Source organism: Nicotiana tabacum, chromosome 22, assembly GCF_000715075.1.
Source record: "Nicotiana tabacum cultivar K326 chromosome 22, ASM71507v2, whole genome shotgun sequence".
In the NCBI taxonomy this organism is placed as follows: Eukaryota; Viridiplantae; Streptophyta; class Magnoliopsida; order Solanales; family Solanaceae; genus Nicotiana; species Nicotiana tabacum.
The window spans coordinates 103,748,460-103,770,746 of record NC_134101.1 but is presented as its reverse complement, the minus strand read 5'-3'; the positions used below and the strand labels follow the sequence as shown (position 1 = coordinate 103,770,746).

Genomic DNA, 22,287 nt, shown 5'->3' with positions numbered 1-22,287 from the left:
GGTAAAAACATTTCACGGTGATACAGATGCAAGGGACTAACAGCATCAAGGATGGACCAACAAAAAATCTAGAAAATAAAAAAAGACGAGGAATCAACGCCATGAACTTCTCTAGTCTGGCTGGGTGTTAAATAAGATCAATAACAAATTGTGCAATCAAACATAAAGGTAAGCATTCTGACGTAAATAACTAGTGATGGCAGTAAAAATGAAAGGGTAAATACCATATAAAACATAATTATCATGTCAATTGTACTCCGTATAACTTGAGTAAATTTCTTTAACTAGTATTGTATATTTGTTGCTCTTTCTCCGTTTATAATGAAGTGTGACAGAGTTCAAAAGGAATAAGTATCAAAGCACTATACGATTGATAATTTACATCGAGAAATTAGGTGCGAGGATATGCCAGAAACTTACATAATAGAATTCCTAAGAGACAAGAAAAGTGCTGCATTTTTTACTGTTATAAACATAGGCAAACTAGATGCCAAAGCATACAACTGAGAGATTTGAAGACAAATAGAAAAGAAAGATAAAGAAAAGGCAGGCACATAAACATAACTTTAAATCTCGTTCACTAAGGCTCTAAACATTTGGCAGCTGTCCTTCAATTAGTAATTTCAATCTCTGCAACCATAAGTTGTACAAAGGCTAGAAACCAAGACTGACAGAATTACATTGATTAGTTTTAACTTCGCACATCAAAACCTCCTCGGGTCTGGGGGCAAAAAATATGCAGAGGAATGCATAGAATCACAACCCGAATTAGAATAACCAAGAGGAAATCTGAACGGCTCATAAGACATTTGACTACCTATAAGGGGACTGGAATGAGGAACAGCTGGCGCAATCACATTTGGGTGTCTAATTATCTCCCTACCATGCACTTCTCCAAAGGGTTCTGCTAATATGATTTTTCCATGGGCAGGTTCAAATGAAACAGGTGGCAATTTATTGTGCATGCCTTCTCTTGACATCATTCCTGGGTTTACCACTGGTTCCCACCTATTTGTCAAATAGTGAGGCATCGGCTGCTCTTGCCTGGATAACCCTTTTCCTGGCTGTCTTCCTGACAACCCAGAAGAGGTGCCCCCCAAACAATCATCTGTTTGACTTCTCTTTGTCAAGGAAGAGTCAGTTGGCCCCAAAAGTTTCCGTTTTCCTTGTGGTATCCACCCCGGACTTTCCACAGATGACATGCTTTTGGTCATGATAGCATCAACATGTACAGTTTTTTTATTGCATATTGAACGTTCAACAGATTGCACCTCTTTTTTTCCAGAAGCACAAGCTTGTATATTTTTTGCAATATTTCTTACTGTGTCACCGCTGTCTAGCCTGGAGGCTGCATCTCGGCCAAATAGGAACTCCCTTAAAGAGTTCCCTCCAATCTTTTTATTTGAAAAATCAAAAATGTGTTGGACTGAAAGCTGGATGCAGCTATAGATTCTTTTAACTTCTTCTTCTCCTACAGCCCTAGCGACATTTTGAGATCGATCAGCGAAATCTTCAACCTGTGAAAGACCACTAACATTAATTTATTGCTTTTTAAGAACATGTCAAGAAATGAACAAGCCAAGCACAATTACATTAATATGGCCTACTCTAGAACCCCATGTTTTAGATATCCAAGATCCTTGAAATGTACTGGCACACAAACCTCTGGACCAAAGTTTCTCAACTGATAGTAACTGCAATGGAGTTAAATCAACATTATGTATAATTCCAGCATAGCGGTTAGAACACAATGCCTACAAATAGCGGCCTGCATGGCATATGAAGCATTTCAAACCAACAGAGAATACAAAATCCTACCTTGTTTAATAGAGAAACCAAGAGCTCAGCCACTGATTCTTTATTGTTTATTCCATAGTTCGTAAACTTACACAGAGACCTCTCCACTGCCACTGGCTCATTACCATCTAGAATAGATGGGAAGTCAATTAAATCGGTATGGTGACTAAGTCACATCGAAACTGAAAGCAGATACAATACTTGGAAATAGAAAAGACAGGATACCTTTGTGATAAATAACTGAGGGAGAATGAGTGAAAACTTAGATAGCATCAAAAATGAAATAACGCTACATTAGTACTTAGAACTTCTATGCAAAAGAATGATGTATTCACATTGGAAAAGGTCCAAATATACCATCGGTTGAACTTTGCGAAATTAGTTATTAATGCCCTATGTTAAAAGTTTGGTTCAAAAATGAACTCATTGTTACCCAAAGTTCTCACATGTACCCTTAGGTACCAATTCAGCAAACGGACTGCATAACACGTATTTTCTTGTTGATACATAGAGGTGTCGGACCCATTTCCTCATTCCCTTTTTCCCTATTTCCTCCTTCCCCTTCCTTCCCTGGTGCATTACATTTCAGATGTCTTTTTCACCTCTTAATTTCTCAAAAGAGTTTATCCAGGTCTAATAATAAATTTTAATGCTTGGTCCTAACAGAGTATGCCTTTAACAACATACTCTGTAACAACCCATAAACCGTTGGCAGTTGAACTCGAAAAGGGTTTCGCTGCAAAACTTGCCTTGGTTAAATCCCACATCGGAATAGAAGCGGAAAGTTGGGGGCCATAAAGTGGCGAATTTAGGATTCAGCAAAGCGTCCCTCTCGCAGGAGTATTCCAAACCTCACCTTGCTCTTGTGACATGCTATGTTTCCCCCCTCTATTCCAAGAAAAGGGTGAGTCCCATGCGTGGATCGCGATTTTTTAATGATCTTTTTTATGGTTATGCTGGCAATGATAGATGATTAGGTGGATCTTTAATTGGTTTGTTCCGATTCTAATAGGTGCGCCTAACATTGCATTTCTACCATTACATAATATTTCATTTTACTTGTTGTCTCCAAGTCTCTTGCACCTTTTGGGTTAAAGCCCAAGGAGACAACCATGAGACTCAAAAGCCTTGGCAGTTGGGCCTGTGCCATGACAGGTGGTATTAGAGCCAGTACCTCCCGTAGTGCAGTGATGGAACAGATTTTAGCGAGAACGTTAAGTCCCTCAGGAGGGTGAATGTAACAACCCACAGATTGTGGGCGGTTGAACCCAAAAGGGTGTTGCCTAATTGCCCATGAGTTTTATGTTGAATCGGGTAGTACTAAACAACAATAATAATCGACAAATAAGTTTATTAGTTGTTAAGTAAAAATTATGAGTGCATTTGTTACTCTTTTTTTTTGAATTACATATATATTTATTCTTTTTCTTCGTTGTGCCTTTTTTTTAAACTAAAGCCCACATTTTAATTGCGCTTTGCACTTAAAGCCCCAATAACTTGAAGCGTTGTTATGAGTTTTTCACTTTTGACAACACTGATAGTATTTCAACCGTATCTCAAAGAGAATCCCATCTTCAAGACCACCACCACCAACAATAAACCCAGTGTAATCCCTCAAGACCCTTGATGAAAAATCATGGAATCACATAATTTGGAACAAATAACAAGTGTTTTTAAACTAAGGCCAATGTGTGTTGGCGCATCACCATTTGGTAGACCGTCAACGAAGGAAGTTTGCCACATTCTTTAAAGCTATAGAGTCTCCAATTTTGAGGGAGTAGCATATGTATATTATGTCATCAAATATTGTTGTAATTTGTCAATAAAATAGAATTAAATAGCCATGTTGAGAAAAATATCTCCGGAGATATATACTCTAGCATCAGTCCCATGCTTTCTCAATATTCAACTTTACTGATGCTAAAGGAACAGTCAATTGAATTGGACAAACCAATAGCTCTGTCAACTACAGATTTAAAATTAAAACTAGTTGAGGCTAGTCTAGGTGTTCTTTAATGAACTTCATAATACTCCCTCCATCCCAATTTATGTGACACCTTTTCCTTTTTAGCCAGTTCTAAAAAGAATGACACCTTTTTATATTGAGTAATAATTTAACTTTAAAGTACCCATTGTAACCTTAATGAAATGATTTATATTACACCCCGTACTTTCATGTTCGAATGCGTCTTAAGTGAATCAATACAAGTCAGAGAGTTCAAGGACCTTTACAAAGATAATGATGGGTTAACACAGGTATTATGGAAGTATCGTGAGGGTTGGAGGTTAAACGAATCAAAGATGTTATAACTCGTACTTTCGTGGTAAACTAGGAGTACTTAATAAGCTAATGAGGTCATATTTTAAGGTATTTGAATCATATAGTATTTGTATGTTAGGTTTTGATGTCAAACAAGTTGTAAAACAAAAGTCAACAAAATTTGTCGCAAGATACGTTCATAATTTTACTGAAATTTGGATCTAAAGTCACTGAGCTTTTCTCTCAATATACTTGGAGTTATGGTGTGATCCACCCACCAAATTGAAGCCCTACGAGTCTAGTTTTCAACGCATTAAACCATTCAAGAGTAGAGAGATATTCGCATTTTCGCGAGACTACGCAGGCAGCCCCTATGGGACCCACTTGGTCACTGGCCGACCTTCACCTATTTTTATCTCGTGTTTGGGATGAGCTTTGCTCATATTTCAACCACCTTCTATCCTCACACACTCCAAACCCTCCCAAACAATTCCCCCAAGGCTCCAAACAAATTCCAAAAAAACACACCATAATCCAACATCAAAGTTAGCCAAAGGTGGAGAATAACCCATTTATGGTGTTGTGATGTGAAAAAGGATGATGGTGAGATAAGTTAAGCTTAGGGTTCGAATTTTATCTACTGCCTAAGGTATGTTTAACAGTCTTTTGGTTATTTTTAAGGTTAATTACATGTTGGTTGTGGCGTTGGAGTAAAAGATTACAAGATAGCACTTGAAGGTTGTGTGTGTGTATATTAAAAAAAGGGCAGCCCGGTGCACTAAGCTCCCGCTATGCGCGGGGTCCGGGGAAGGGCCGGACCACAAGGGTGTATGTATGTATATATGTGTGTGTGTGTGTATATATATATATATGTGTGTATATACATGTATGTGTACATACATGTATGTGTACATACATGTATATGTGTACATACATGTATATGTATATGTTGTTATGGCTGGAAATTGGGGGAAAATAACTTGATTATTATATGGTTTATGTTGTTATGAATGTATATATGTTTATCAAGTGAATTGATGAAAGAAACATATGAAACTATGAATTGAAAGTGAAGGTTGAGGTGCTAGTGCATATGGGACTGTTTTGAAAGGTTTTGAGCTAAGTTTCGGCTGGTTCTTTATGTAGTATCTTGGATATGTTATTGTTGATGTTGTTCCTATTGTTTTGGTGCTAGTTTGAGTTGGATGGAAGTGGAATTTTATAAGAGAAATATTGTTCGATTTTCTTTAAGTGACCTACTAGCGTAAAAGCATGTTTGTAAGTCCTTTTATGGCATTAACTACAAGTTTTACTATCTTAATGTAGATTGAAGTATTCGGGAAGATATACGTTGAGTCGTTAAGTAAACGACAAAGGTATGTTAAGGCTCACTCTTTCTTTCTTTTGGCATGATCTACAAAGAACATAACTATAACGACGTTACTTAGGAACTCTATTCTCAAGATTAAAGCTTGTGAACCTCATTGTTTCATATTATTATAGCTCATGAATCTTATTGTTCTTTGTTGGGATTACTTCCCGCCTTAATAGCCTTTGAATCTTATGTCTTCTTATGATCCTTGTTGACTCTCGGACAATTGATATAGACATAGTTACATAACAATAATCGGAGGATAACAACCTTGAGTCACTCCGATCAGATCCATAAGGCCCTTCAGAGTCATTGCTTGCATTGCACTTGTCATAGCTTGCATTGCACTTGTATATATGTATCTACTTTACTTTACCAAGCCGCGCTATAGTTGGCCGGGTACGGCACTTATTGTGCAACCACCGATCAGTTGGGTATTACCCAGCCCTTTGTGGCACGGTACGACCGAGCCCTCTTTGATGCCGGGTATGTTATAAGATATCACCGAGTCCTTTTAAAGGCCAGGAACAACTGAGTCCTCTTCGAGGCTGGGTACATTATGATATGACATGATTTACCCCAAAGAATGGCTTGATACTAAATTATATGGCCCCGTCGAGTGGCCTGATTTTTACAGACATGCATATATATCCATGATTGTGAAAGTGTATGCCCTCAAAGGCTTGTTATGAGTTTTAGGTTTACTTCTGTACTCTTCCTTTGTATTTCTATCTCTATTTATGTGATTTACCTGCCTTACATTTTCAATACATTTTTCGTATTGACGACCCCTTGCTGGGGCGCTGCGTTTCATGCCCGCAGATACAGATAGCGATTCAGACGATACTTCACAATAGGTGAATCAACTCAACTGAAGGTTGTCACGCTCCTTTCTTTCGGTGTTGTCTAGTGAGCTGGTAGGTATGATGGTTGCATATATGTACATAGTTGGGTATGGCGGGGCCCTGTCCTGACCTTATGATGTTTATGTACTCCTTAGAGGCTTGTAGACAGATGTTATGTGTATTGATGGTCATGGCGGCCTTGTAGGCCTGTATGTCTGATGTATATAAGCTTGTATATTATTTTGGGTCATCCTTTGTCGAGTTTTCTTTCATGTTTTAGTCAGATTATCTTATCGCGGCCTTTTCGACCCATTTACGCATGATAGCATGGTTATGGATGCACGTTATGTTGGTGCTCGATGAAGTAGACCCGAATGTCCGCGTGCCCCTCCGATTTGGGGTGTGACAATTTATAACCACAATTATTCTAGACCACAAGTTTCAAAAGTCTTTAATTCTTTCTTATACGATGTGCGCGAGCAAACATCGTCACATGGTTGGAGGCAGTACATCAGAACATTACTAAAACGAGCTGGTTGAAATGAACCCAAGTTGAACATGCAACATGGTTCTCTTAGTCCTCCATCAAGAACATCAACAAAGGGATTGTGTTGTTAAGGTTCTTTATTCAAGAACTCAACTGGGTGGTTAATATGGGCGCTCTTGGAGGGCGTACTGTTTAATGGTGGAAGGAGGCGGAAGGAGGAAATAGGGAAGAAGAGAGAAAAACGAGGAAATGGATTCTACACCTCCACGTGTCAACAAGAAAAGATAGGCATTGTGGAGTCCATATGTTAAGTTGAAAATAAGGGTATACATGAGAACTTTGGGTAATGGTGCGGCCATTTCTGAAGCAAACTTTTAATGGAAGGTATGAATGACTAATCTTGCAAAATTTAGAGGTATATTTGGACTTTTTCCCTATTCATATTACCTAAATCCTGAAGTCAACAATGTCCAGATATATTAATGAATGTTTGTCATCAAATATTTTGGTGTATCTTCCTTCAGACTCGCAGCTGCACCAAGAGGGAACAGTGTTATGGTTTTCCTCAAAGATGACAATCTGACGGTATCTCTGGATCTAAGAATCATGGAAGACATAATTGAAATATGCACCTGGAATTAAATCATATTGGTATAAGGAGCAGAAAAGGACAAAAGAGGAAGTAAGAAGCGCTCATATTTGGACAACACTGGCATACATTCTTCTGATTGATCAGTCAAAACTTTTGCCTTTCTCCTAATTAACAACCTCTTAAATATGACCACCTTTCCCATAACTTTTGTGATAGCACTTTCCCATAACTTTTTACTCGACATGGATGTGACATGAAACTGGTTTACAGCTCTCAATACTCTAACCAAGTACAAACCAATCGCACAGTTTAGCTTTCACCCAACAATATATTTTTTTTAATAAGGAGCTTTCGGCCAACAATATATTAGTCCGCACAAAGCATCACATTTGGAGGGTGTTTGGCTAAGCTTATAAGGTGGGTCAAACTAGCTGATAAACACTTTTTAACTTACCTACACGTTTGGTAAACACCCAAAGTAATTATAAGTCAAAAGCTATAAGTTGGTCACCCCCCAACTTATGATTTTTTAGCTTATAAGCATTTTTGGTTTCATCAAATATTTTACTATTTGCCCTTCTCAAAAAAATATTTTACTATTTTATCTTTAAATCTTTTCTAATTCTCAAGATGCTCTTCCCAAACTAGAACTCCTAACTCCCTCTCCATTCCAAGTTCTTCGTTCATTCTTCTCCTTTTATAAATACTTCTAAATTTATACTTTTTGTAATAACTTTAGGGACATCATAGTTGTCTTAACATAAAAAACTACTAATCAAAACGTTTTTTATCAAACATATCACCTGCTTATTTTCATTTTCAAGACTTCTATCCAAACATATATCTGATTATTTATAAAATCAGTTTCAACACTTAATACAGTCAGACCTCTTTATAACAGCATCGTTATATAACAACCATTCACTATAAAAGCCAAATTTCTTCGGAACCAATTTCCATGCTATGTGATAATATATGTTCTTTATAACAGCACTTCGCTATAACTACCCAAAAAATCTGGAACAGATGAGGCTGTTATAGAGAGGTTTGACTGTATTCACCCGCTACTCTCAATTAGATAACCCAAACGGGCTCTTAATACGTCTAATACCGAAATTAAGATGCCAAAACTAAAACTTACATGACATTGTTTTTGTGTGGTAAACTAGTAATAACAATGCAAATATTTAAATCAAATGTTAGACCTTCAAAGGAACATTGAATTCCAAAATGATTCTAAAATGAAATTTGCCCTTTGTGATGGGATTGAGAAATTTCAATCAGAATTAACTTGGCTATATAAATTTATTGGATAGAAGTAATAAGTAGGCATTACCTCTGAATAAAGCGGAAAATGGAGGCAGAATGGGAGGATTTCGTGTCTGCAAAGTTTTTAATTTAGCCATAAAAGTGTTGATGAGGAAAAATATTCATAACTAAGCTACATAACAAACAACAATAGAGTTAAGAGAAATCTACAATGATCTAATTATACTTTGATGGTCGTCAAAGAAAAAACAAGGATCGGGAATATATAGAGAAGTCTGAATCACTTTTGAATTACAACATATAACAATAATCATCCAAGTTGGCTAAAGAAAGAAAGAAAGCTCAGTGCACAAATATTCAAGTGGTGTTCAATCTAGGTGGAGAAAAGGAAAATATTTGTTTTTCTCCTCTGTTTCTTCTATAGGTACGACAACATTTTGTTTTTCAATTCACAATGAGAAGATTATGATGCTATGAAGTAGTTGGGAAGATGAAGTAAAACATGATTCAGATCCCCCTTTTATTTACAGAACAGGTAAATGGTAACATGACTTAAATCTTCTTAAAATAATTACAACAGCTAATGGGAAAAGGTTGCACCTAGAAATGAAATCACACTGCTTTTTTACATCCACCTCTTCCTGGCCGAAAAAGAAACGGTAAACTAACTATACTTGAGGAAGTGAGTTCAACCATTTTCTCATTGGGCCAGGATCCATAGCCGTTCAACCTGAGGAAAGTGCGATTGTTGTTTCTTTCCAGCCCATTCCATCTACCGGGGCCCTGTTGCGTCCTAAGGGGGGCACCATCAATTCTTGATGCTTGAAAGCAGCTGTTCCAGACAGTTTTCTACACCATTATCTATTCCAAGTACTTGAACTTACGCAGGCATTACGGCCAAATATGTCTGAGAAAGTTTGATTCATCCCTATAGATATATTCTCTTTCTGAGTTTACCACATGGGGGAATACATACCATATAAGTTGTACCGGATATTTTGTGTTATGATACACGTGTTAATCCTTGTGTCCACACTATTTGTGAACATTGCATTTGTTCTTCTTAAAGGCAAATTAGAGAGGTTTAATTTAGCTTCTTACAATAGAAAGGAATTGCTATCAAGCTCTATAAATGGCCAAAGGTAGCACGAAGTTGATCTTGGACCAAAGGTATGTAAAAACAAACTTGTTGCAGGAATTTCATTAGACTAATTTTTCAGTTCCTCACCACAAGGTCAAAAGAGTCAATCCAACACGAACAGGAGAGAGTTTACTTTTGAAAAGAAGAAAAAGAGGCTACAAAAGCATAGGTTAAAGTACAAATGATAAATCTGTGAAAAGAAGCTCTATGTGCTTCCAAAAAGCATGTGGGAACCTAGTATTTTGCTTCTTTTTTTTGGTGATACGTAGTAGTATTTTGCTTTTCATGTATCCACGTCAAATAGGTTGGTACTACATATGGGTCCTCCCAAATAAAAACAAAACCTGAAAATTGAACATACTTATGCAAAAAGGCACAGATATCTGCTAAACACAGCAAAACCCATGAACCCAGACATTAATGATTTTGACTTCTGCGTGAAACAAGATCAGCAACTCAATTCTAGATTTAAAATGCCAGCTAAAAACACATGTTATTGGTTGATGTCACCTTCCCACCATCATTTCCGTGAGAAAAGTCGTGTAGAGGTGGAAATATGGGGAAAACAAGTAGGCTTTGAATCCATTCATTCCCAACATATTCATTGCCCCATTGGTTTAGCTTATCAAGTTACTCATTTCCCGACTTTGCCGTATCAAGATACTATATTGTTTACAAGCAACATGAAGATTTGTGAGATGTAGCATGATTTCAAGATTCAGAAGATACTATATTGTTTACAAGAAGGTCCAACATCTTCTGTTGAGCCGAGAGTCTCCCGGAAACAACCTCTCTACCCTTTCGGGGTAGGGGTAAGGTCTGCGTACACTCTACTCTCCCCAAACCCCACTAGTGGGATTTTACTGGGTATGTTGTTGTTGTAAGAAGGTCCAATAGGTGGAGGTAAAAACAAATCAGCCAAACATCCCAAAAGAATAACCAACAATGCTAGACACCTAAAGTTTCTTAAACATGAGATGGCAGAAATAGATAGATAGAGAACTTGGCAATTTCGAATAGAAAAACACGATAAGCAAAAGGTTCAAGATCGCCATAAAAGAATGAGGAAAGGAAATAATGAAAATTCAAGGATTTCTGCAAATGATGAACTTGTTCCTAAAACCATACCTGCAAATGGAAAGCAACCAAAAGTATTATAGATAAAGAATTCAATGTTTGATCCTTTGCACTGTTAATATTTTGTGCTTTTGCCCATGCTTTCATCTGCAAAGAGAAAATTCATGAGAAATCTGAACTAAAAATGGAAAACATTCTTTAGCGAAAAACATTGAATATTGCACCTAAAAACACCCAAAGTATCTGCTCTATTTTCACACTGCAGCACATGCTTTATGTAAAGGATATCTATCCCAAAACAAATTATGGGCACTAGAGATTGGACACGCCTGAAAAAAGAATTTCAATAAAAAAACAAGGGTGACACACACCCAACACGTGTTTGATCACGTCAAGGAATTTAAACTGTTTCAGAATCAAAGGTTTTGTGCACTCTACATGTCTTATTTAACTAAAAATTGAGGCACCCCATGGCTCAAAATTGAGAAAAGAAAAGGAAAAGAAAAGAGGGACTGAATGTGTTTAACTAAACCTAAAAAACAAAAAAAAACTTATACATGTGACTGCTTAACATGTCCTTGGAGATCATATATATGTATAGAATTGATTTTAATTTAGATTTGCTGATGTATTATAAAGGGACAGACTGCTGAAAATCTTCAGCAGTGCGATCATCTATACAAGTTATTGAAACCAAAATCTGAACCCAAAAGGAGGCAAATATGGGAGTTCATTCTAATGGTATGACTTTTGAATAGAAAAAAGGTTATGTGCACATAATCCATTTGTTAGACAAGTTTCTCGCACATGCTATCATGTGAATGCAACATGTGTGGGCTAGTAAGACTTTCCAACAGATGTACCACCTTCATTAAGGAGATTCATAGCTTTGGACAGAAAATCTCAAAAGGTGAAATTCAGTGGAGAGGCCAAATAAGGACAGACATTTAGGAAAAGATCCCCAAAAAAGAAAAGAAAAGAAGAGAAAGGCTCTTCATTTTCTTATATCCTGATTCCCAAGTATACTTATGAGATCATAAACGTAGGGGCTCATCCCAAGGCTGTGCACATTTGGATGGTCGTCCAAACCAGGATAGCCAAGAAATCTATCAGGAAACAAAAAGGAAAAGAAAGATATTCATAACCAATTGCAAATATGTAATGTGATCCTTAACATGATTCTTCAAACTTTTCCTGTACAAAGGTACTGAACCACTCTTTGATAAATATATGTATTAAAGGACAAGCATATTTTACCAAGAAGCTCAATTTCCGAAAACGTTCATCAATGGCACCAATCATGTAAATCATCTTTGATTTTGATATCCCATCCCAGTTTTCAACTGATATATCACATTCAATTTCAGTTCCTTGGTCAACAACTTTGAGAACTGGCACCCTGGCAGTTGTAACTGCATAGACACCATAAACGAAACCATTCCCTGCGGCAGAAAATTTACATATCAGAACCACCAAAAACATTAACCAAAGTCTTTAAAACATACAAAATGCTCTAACTATCATGGTAATACAGTCACCTTTTAAGGATGAGCATGTAAAAATTAATTTGAACACCTGAACAATACTGGACTTTAGTTCAGTTACCTATATATGAAGTCAAAAGTCTTTTATCTTTTACAACATGTATATATGTATATTTTTGTAGAAGTATCAATGAATTTACTTCATATCAACGCATGAGTACAGCAAATGTATCAAGGTCTATCGGTTGGTCACTGCTGCATTGAGCTTTCTATCTCTGCCATTTTAAATAATTGTGATCCCACAGATGAGGGATCACAATTATTGCTGTTGTTGTTGTGATCCCATAGATGCATGGGGCTTTGTCGAATAACTTAATGCACATGTCATCAGCCTTATAGATGTAATTCCAGACATGTCTCCAATGCTGGATCAGTCCCTTTCTACTGCTTCACTACTGTCCCATAGCTTTCTTTTACTGTATTTTGATAAGTCGTAGTTGATATTCAGCGATTAAAATTAATCTTATTTCTAGAAGACTGCATTAAATGGACACCAAGGCTGTGTCCTATCATTCAATGAAGCTGGTGAAAATTAAAAATCAGGGTTCAAATTCCATTAGAGACAAAAAAATGCTAGATGGATTCTTCTTATATTCCTAAACCTTAGCGAGTAGAGTTACCCAGTAGTTGGTAGGAGGTAGCAGGTACGAAAGGAATAGTCGTGGCGGGCGCAAGATACCCATACACCACAGTTAATTAAAAAAGGAGATGATGAATATTGCATTAAATGGAAATATTTGTGAAATGTAGCTGACGATTTTTTACATGCTCTTTACATACACCCTCCTGATTTTCACATTTGACTGTCTAGTTCGTACACCTCAGTTAGTCCAAATCATTGCAATCTCCCATCACAATGACCAGAAAAACTAATCGATTTTTGTACATTGTGTGCCACGTTAACAGAAGAAAGAAGTGACAAACTGAATCTTTAGTTAATAGATATGCCAAATACCACCAACCTGTTAAGCAAAATGAAACATCAAAGAAATGCTCGTATATGACAAATGGTAACTGCAGTTAAATACTTATGGTTAAACTTATTAAGATGAATAGAAAAACCTGGTTCTTCTTCAGTCTCCGTGTTTGCAGACTATCTGACACAATCCAGAAAACCATAAATGAACAGCATTCTTCAGATGTAGTTTTGATCGTTCATGTAGTTAAATATTTATGATTAAATGTTATAATCCCTTGAACTGACAGAGGGGGGAGATATACCAGCAATGGTTTTTCTGATCAATGCACATGTGATAAGCTTATGGAAGAAGAGTTATTTAGACTTTACAAGTTTTTCCAACTGGCTTCTTGGCTCTAAAGGGGACACAAACAAGAGTGACTAGAGGAAATTGTTCAAGCAGCTGCAGATTGAACTTCTCATATCAATACTATGACGACACTTACTGATTATTAGATTCTTGATGGACCAAAATATAGGAAAATTAAAGTAAAATGAAGAATAAGTTCAAAGGTTACTTTGAAGTAGATAAAAAAATTTTGCAAATTTCCTCAGAGTCTGGATCTTCTTCTCCCGTGTAGTGTTAACCTTTCTGCTGGTGAAGTTGACAGATAAATCCAAGTCACTGTTAGCACAGAATAGATCCATTGAGAATGACCCAAACACCTCGATGACTGGAGCATCAGCAGAATAGTCTGAAACAGACAGTAATGAGTACGGCACTATACTATTGCTGGAAAATTACCCCCCCCCCCCCAAATCTACTCCTTATAACAATGAAATTGAAGCGGCATAACAAATCAATGAACGTTGTGGGATTTAATAACTGCCATCCTTCACACATCAAAAGATTACGAAATTCAAATAGCATAATACAGAATTTGTTATTTAATTACCATAAATCTCCTTTGCTATTTCATTAAAGATACGAACCAAATCTCTTCGAACATCATAATCGCTTGGTTTAGGGCGAAGATCCACATAAACCTCATAAAGTAATTCTTCAAATGCCGATAATTGTTCTAAGGTTGCATATTTGTTCCGCTGCTTCTGTTCACGCTGCTGTGCTTTCTCACGCAGAACTGATATCAAAGTTATATTAGTTTAAAGTATCGATAAATTCCTCACAACAGGAGCAGTAATTCCATCATAAATAGGAGCTCAGCCAACACAACACAAGCTGTAGAGTTTTCACAAAAAGCTTATGAGCAATTTCACAAAATTAACTAAAGACGGGCTTTTTCATCTGTGAAAATAAATATGCAAAACAGTGAAATGGATTACTAACCTTCCAAAGATAAAACCATGGTATTAAAGATGAGTCCAACCTTTACTCGATCATTAATCCACAACTGAAAAAAAAATCACTTCAAAAAGTGTATGGTAACTACTTTGAGATCCAGAGGAAACATCAGATATGTATTTTCTGATTCATCCTTCTTATAATAACGATGGAGGGAAACAGAGTAGTAAAATATAACCACTATTTCTGATTCTACATTGACTATCTTATTTTGGAGAGGGGTTTCATCTTATATCTGTTGCTCCACTAGCCCAAAACTGTGGTTAAGCCAGAGTCAGAGAGTTGCGATGGCAAATGTCCATCTAATACCTCTAAATCATCTTCCATCTTTAATCTGCATCATAACTTGGTTTAAATACCCAATTAACAGCTCGTATTCAACTTCTTTAGATATCCAATGATAGCTTAGTTTTCATTAACAAATATTACTACTTTTTTCAACCAAAAACTACAGAAACGAAATTCTGCTTATTTTGATGTAAATCTCACACGTATAACTACAAAAGCCAGCCAATTGAAGTTTGTTTCCACTTATCAACACCCGACTGATCCCCTTACGTTTCACTTTAAGCAAGAGTTAAATTGTTTAAACCAAAAAAAAAAAAAGTACATATATCTTGATATAAAATCCGACTTTAGATACAGTTCTCAAATGTATAAACGAAATCACGAAGCAAGTGAAGTATACAGTTCTGGACCTTAAACCATAGAAACCAAAAAATAAAAAGAAAAAAGGTTACCTTCAACTTCAAGCAATAATTCGGTCGCTGGCCGTCGGTTAGTTGGGGGGTTTTTGAGGTGAAACCGTGCGGTTGGGACGATGAAGGAATAACTATGGGCTTCGGGGAATTTAGAAAAATTTCCTTTTTGAATTTCTTTTTCGTTAAAAAATATGTTTTGTCCATGAAATCTTACAAGTTTTTTAAAAAATTTCGAAAATAAATCTATATATCTATACTATACAACATTAAAAACATAAAACTTCTTAGCAAAATATCGTTCGTCTTTTTTATTATTTAAAAATAGAGTTCATATTGGACAAGAGAGTCATTTAGTTATATTCCTAATATTTAGGTATTTAAAATCACCTAAAAGTTTAATTATTAAATCTTTCGTGTTTAAAGTATGTGAAACTCCTAATAATTAAAATTTTAAAATCATAAATAATCTACCTAATACAAATCTTACTCTCACATCTTCCGAAATATGATCATATTAATAGTCAAGAGAGTTACTACTACATTGTCTCTCAACCAAATTGATACAACTTCTATAAAAACAAAGTACAAAGTCCAATTCTTTAAAAACATAAAAAAATTATTGAATAAAAGTAAATTATATTTACATATTTAAAATTTGGTATAATCTAATATTAAAAATTAAAATCAACAGATAATAAATAATTTTGTTTAATGTTAAGAATAAATAATTAAGTATTTGAATTGATTAATTCAGAAAAATATTTAACTTTTCTTAATTAATCGTATAAGAAATTATTCTTTAAGTTGATAAACAACTTATTGTTAGACTACTAGAAATGAGAGAATTGAGTAAGAAAATAGAGAAAAATCATTAATGTATACTATTAACAGCTTGTTTGGATGCTTGTTACATATCGTTTCATAATGTATCGCATCGTATTGTATTGTACTGTATTGTATCGTCTGATGAATACAATGTTTGGATGAATTGTGTCGTTTTGTCGTCGTTTCATGGTATCACGCACCAATAATACGATGAATAAACTTGCAATATTATAAAGAAAAATTATGATACGGTATATAAAAAGGTAGGGTAAATGATTGAAGGGTGAGATTGAGAGAAAAAAACAAGATAACGACGCAACCACACCAAATCGGTCGTTACATAAAGTGACACATTTCATCGTTACGTAACGATAGATTTAACGATACGATACAATAAAATTTAAGTAACAATCAAAACAAACATTGTATTTAAAGTAACAATACGATATAATACAATAGGTAACAACCATCCAAATAAGCTGTAAAAGTCAACTTGATTAAAATGCAAACTTGAAGAAAGGTAAAATACAAAATATATTCTATGTATACATTACCCTCCTCAAACCTGACTTTGTGAGTTACACTCGGTTTGTTATTGCTATTATTGTATGATTTATTTCTTTAGTGAGTTAGCTAAATAGGAACAACAATTTAACATTTACCATTTTCATAAACTTATAATTTATTTTGTTAGGTTCTATTTTATAACTCAAATATATTTTTTAAATATTGTTTACGTGATTTCTAAAAGCTTGTGTTATTCGTTTTTTATTCCTTTAAAAATTAAGTTCACACTGAAAAAATAGATAAAATTTTAAAATCAACTAAAATTTTATTTATTAACTAAGTTTTTTTCTTATTTGAAATATTTAGGACTTTATTAATTCAAATATACCTTATAGTCATTTATTTCCTATTCTTATGTAATAAATGTGTTATTACTCAAAACCTTTTTTAGGCGACACTAGACTAATATACTTTGAAACCCTAAGCTTAAGAGACAACATATATTCCTTCTTACTTTCTCGATGCGTGCCAATTAAAGATTATTCTTTTGTTATTCGAATTAGGTAATAGAATCATTCTCTCTAATTAGACTTAGAAAGAGATATTTTACCTATAGATGTTCACGCAATATATAATTCCTTGTGTTTTTAGTCACTGCATTTTGATTTGTTTTAAAGTTTGAGTTTTATATTAATTTATTGGACATATTTAACACTCGATTATTTACATCAATATCAACACATGCTTCCAACACTATTGCATTTAAATGTTTTGATAGATATAAGATTTACTTCTCGACTTGGCGGGATCATGGGACTATTAGTCTAAATTTTGAGATTCTTATAAGATAACGAAGCATAATTTATGATTAAGTTGAATGGTTAACACAAAAACAAGAATCATAAAATTCATAATCATGTGATTTCATAAAGTTTTGTCGAATAAGTCTTATTTTAAAAAGATATAATGATGTCTGATGTAATTTGGTTAAAATTGCTATTTAAATTATTTTCTAAGTTGAATTTTGACATTAATAAAACTGTTAGCTATTAAAATTTTCTCTATTTGAATTATGCAGAAATTCTTAATATTTTAAATTTTTTATTTTGAGTAAAATTTTACTTCTATAAATATCTTTCTTATTTGTCGTAATTTAAAAATTATTTATATAAGATCAGTACTCATCATCTTCATGAATTTATACTTTCATTTTACAGCTTAAACATTATTTTTAACATAATATTTATCTAATTTTTAAAAAAGTTTATACTTACTCATTGAGAAAAGTTACACGCGCAACGCGCGTACACTGAGCCTAGTTTTTCAAAAATCAAATTTCAAACTTTTCAGAAAAACTTTTTTCCCTACTCACAAAACTGCAATATTTTTTCAAGTGAAATGCATGTCCAAACACAATTTCAAATTCCAAAATAGCATCTTTCAACTTATGTCACGACCAAAACTTAACCTGCCGTGATGGCGCCTATCATGATATTAGGCAAGCCGACATCTCAAACGTACCAACACTTTTAAATTCAAAATAGACTAAAAACAGGTTTAAATAGTGAAAATCTCATAAAATTGAATGAAACTTCACAACTCAATACAGAATTTTCCCAAAACCAGGTGTCACTGAGTATATGAGCAAAAGCTATGATCTCTGAAATGTTTATACATTGGTGTTTATGATAATAATCATTGGATGTAAAGAAATAAAAGTATGAAATATGAAATGCGGCCATCGTGCCATGAATGAATAACATTATATATGGCAAAGAGTGCCATGGAAATGAAGATTTTGTGAATAGTTAAAAGGGCTAATGATGCGATGAATGGCATGACAGACTATGAGATGGATATAGTTATATTACTATTTTCATTATCCTAAATACATAAATAAATGAATATTTTTGGGGGTATCATTAGCGAGTCGAGAAAGGGTGGGTTGTTACGGCGCACACCCAAAACTACACGTACTAGTGTATGAGTGATTGAGGGATAAATCCCTTGCTGATTTGTTGAGATTATCCTCCTTAATTGGATGAGATTGATATATTGAGATTATTCCGCTTAATTGGGATGAGATGATTGCTAGCAAAAGACGATGTCGACCCGCACAGCATTGTGGTGAGACGGCTTAGCCGATCAGGCATAGATCAGATGCCATGTTGTGCACATGTTGGTGTTGTGTTTTGATGTCGACCCTCGTACTTTGGGGTGAGACGGCTTAGTCGATTGGGCAGATATCGGACGCCATGTTATGCACATGGTGGTGTTGTATTTTGATGTCGAGCCTTATACTTTTGGGTGAGACGACTTAGCTGATCGGGCAGAAATTAGACTCCGTGCTATAAGCACGGTGGTGTATGGGTGCTAAGATCTCCCAACCAAAATTGTTGATACTTAATTGTAATTGGTTATGTTTTAACTTGGCATATTGTATTGCTTGAGTTTCTTATTGATTCTGTGTTACTTTCCTTCTTATGTTGGCATTCTATTCCATGAGAGGGTATTTTGTGACGACTCGGCCAGTCGTCTCATGAGTTACTGCTCCGCTTCCCCCATTTCTGCTTCTTATTTCTTTGTTTATCGGTTCTATGTATGATTGTGTTGGTTGGCTCGGGTTCGGAAAGGTTTTGCTAAGGTTTGAGATACTTAGTCTCTTTTGAGGAAGCTTAAGTTGGAAAAGTCAACCGGATGTTGACTTATGTGTTAGAGGGCTCGGACGTGAGTTCTGATGGTTCGGGTAGTTTCGAGAGGTAATTTGAGACTTATGAGTGTGATCGAAATGTGTTTTAGAGGTTCGGAGTAGATTTAGGCTTGAAATGGCGAAATTAAAATTTTGGTTTCCTGGTTGATAGGTGAGATTTTGATATAGGGGTCGAAATGGAATTTCGGGAGTTGCAACAGGTCCGTTGTGTCATTTGGGATGTGTGTGCAAAATTTCAGGTCATTCAGACGTGGTTTGGTAGATTTTTGATCAAAAGCGTAATTCGGAAGATTTTGGAACCTTAGGCTTGAAATCGATATGTTTTGGTTGATTCGATGTTGTTTGAGGTGTTTTGAAGATTGGTACAAGTTTGGATAGTGGAATAGGACTTGTTGGTGCTTTTGGTTGAGGTCCCGGGGCCTTGGGGTGATTTCGGATGGTTGGCGGAAAGTTTGGAAGTTGGTTTTGGCAGCTGAAGATGTTCCATTTGCTGTGATAACCGCACATGTGGCTAGGGGACCGCAAGTGCAGTCTCGTAGAAGCGAGTTTGGAGTCACAGAAGCAGAAAGAGCCTAGACTGGCTGAAACCGCAGAAGCGATCGAGGAGGCGCACCTGCAATTGCGTAGGTGCAATATTTTAATCGCAGATGCGGAAAATGGTCGAGTAAGTGGAAACCGCAGATGCAGTGGTCTAGACCGTAGAAGCGGGACTGCAGGAGCGGGATCTGGATCACAGGTGCGAAAAGTTTGGGCCAGAAGGTATAAAAGCATTCCTTCGCAATTTTTGAGTTGTTCTTTACCATTTCAAGTCGGGTTTGGAGCTTTTTGGGAGATTTTGAAGTGGAAATCAAGGGATATCGTCTGGAGGTAAGATTTTTGAGTCTAATAATCAATCCTATGGCATTATTTCACTGATTTGCCCTAAGATTAATGGAAATTAAGGGTTAAAAATTGGGAAACTAGAGCTTGGTATTGGAGACCTTAACTTGAGGATTTGATGGGCCATTTGTGGTCGGATTTTGGGACTTTTGATATGTATGACTCGTGAGGAGATAAGGAATCTATTGATGTAAATTTTATCAAATTCCGAGATGTGGGTCCGGGGGCCAGGTTTTGGTTAATTTCGGAATTTATGTTGTAAATTGATTATTTTCGCATGGGCTTCGTTCCCTTAATATATTTTGACGTCGTGATTCTGATTTTAGATAGATTCAACGCGAGTGGAGGCCGATTCGAGGGGCAAAGGCGTCGCGGGCTAGAGTTTGGACCGGATTGAGGTGAGTAATCATTTTAAATGTTGTCCTGAGGGTATGAAACCCCGGATTACACATCGTTATGCTATATTGAGGTGACACACAAGCTAGATGACGAGTGTCGGGTCGTCCATCGTCGAGGATTGTGACTTAGTCCGTCCCGAATGACTGTTTTACCGCGTATTTGATTGGAAGCTATTTGCTATCATCATGTTTTGGGTTGAATGCCATATTTGGACCTTGTGCCAACTATTTGGACCTTAGGGAATTTTTACTAATATTTCCTCACTGTTTTGACTTATTACTTGTACTCAGTAATACTATATTCTACCGTTTTCATAACTTAGCCATGTTTACTCTATTTTAACACATTAAATGATAATTTGGTCTGAGCATCATGTTTTATTGTTGCCCGGGTGGCTTATGATATTCTGACTGAGTAAGGACAAGGGCCTGTGTTGTGAGGATACACTGATTTATGATTATGAGGCCAAGGGCCTGAGATTGTACGCCACGAGATGGTTTTTTGATATGAGTCCGAGAACCTATTGATTATGCCACGAGATGACTTGATTTTGCGCTTGGGCCGTAATGGGCTCCTCCAGGAGTCTGCACACCCCCAGTGAGCGCGGATACCCATTATGATGTGAGATATAACCCGAGGGGCTGGTATTGTTCATGATATTGCCCGAGGGGCGGATTCTATTGACATTGTGCCCGAGGGGCGGTTCTTTATGTGTTTATCTTTTCTAGCTGCCTGCCATTTACCTGCTTAACTATTAGAAAGGTATTTTAAAGAAGCTTAAACTGAACTAAGGTGACTTTACATGTTTTCACTATTTCATTGCTTTTACTGGCTTTATACTGTTCCTTATAGCATGTTGATGCCTTTACGTGATTTCTTATCGCTCAGTTCATTTATTATTATTACTCACTGAGTTGGAGTACTCACTTTACTCTTTGCACTTCGTGTGCAGATTCAGGCGCTTCAGGTCCTGCTTGCGAGGGTTGAGAGCTTCCAGCAGACTTCAGAGATTCACTAGGTAGTTGTTCGACATTCGTAGCCAAGTGCTTCTCCCTCTATCTTATTTTCTCCTGTTTTAGTTATATAATAGTTGTGTAGACTCTTTTAGACTTGTAGTTTTTATGATAGATGCTCATGACTGGTGACACCCCAATGTCGGGTTATGTCTATTCCGCAAATTGTCTTATTCACCTCTACTTTGGGGTTATTATTATGTTAAAGACTAAATTTGTATTATTTAAACTGCTTAAAATGAATTGGGCGTGTGTCGACTGACCTTGTCTTCACGAGAGGCGCCATCACGACCGGGTCTAGGTTTAGGGTCATGACAAGTTGGTATCAGAGCGTAGGTTACATAGGTCTCACGAGTCATGAGTAGGTTTAGTAGTGTCTCGCGGATCGGTACGGAGACGTCTGTATTTATTCTCGAGATGTTGTAGAACCTTTAGGATAAACTTCATATTCTTCAAATTCTTATCGTGCGAATCTGTTGATCCGAGTACTAAACTTCTGTTATTCTATTTTCTCACAGATGGTGAGGACACGCTCTACCAGTTAGGATGGATGACCACTAGTACCACCAGCTGTGGCCCCTAGAGGCTAAGGACACGGTCGTGGTCGT

The 22,287-nt window shown here is 36.1% G+C and overlaps 1 protein-coding gene across 2 annotated transcripts; it reads right to left on the bottom strand.

The window, feature by feature from the left end:
* Window positions 1-536: 536 nt before the first annotated feature.
* On the bottom strand, window positions 537-15,589 carry LOC107783065 (protein HESO1). 2 transcript variants are annotated; one of them, XM_075245149.1, is made up of 10 exons: window positions 15,386-15,589; window positions 14,631-14,694; window positions 14,239-14,424; window positions 13,861-14,037; window positions 12,098-12,282; window positions 10,892-10,987; window positions 8,690-8,735; window positions 1,819-1,925; window positions 1,593-1,694; window positions 537-1,517 (listed from the first exon to the last, which is right to left on the bottom strand). In XM_075245149.1, exons 1-10 carry the CDS (start codon window positions 15,548-15,550, stop codon window positions 705-707), a joined length of 1,941 nt encoding a protein of 646 aa, XP_075101250.1. In that variant the 5' UTR covers window positions 15,551-15,589; the 3' UTR covers window positions 537-704. The 2 variants fall into 2 exon arrangements, with proteins under 2 accessions (XP_075101250.1, XP_075101251.1); XM_075245150.1 differs by lacking the exon at window positions 13,861-14,037.
* Between the last annotated feature and the right edge of the window lie 6,698 nt (window positions 15,590-22,287).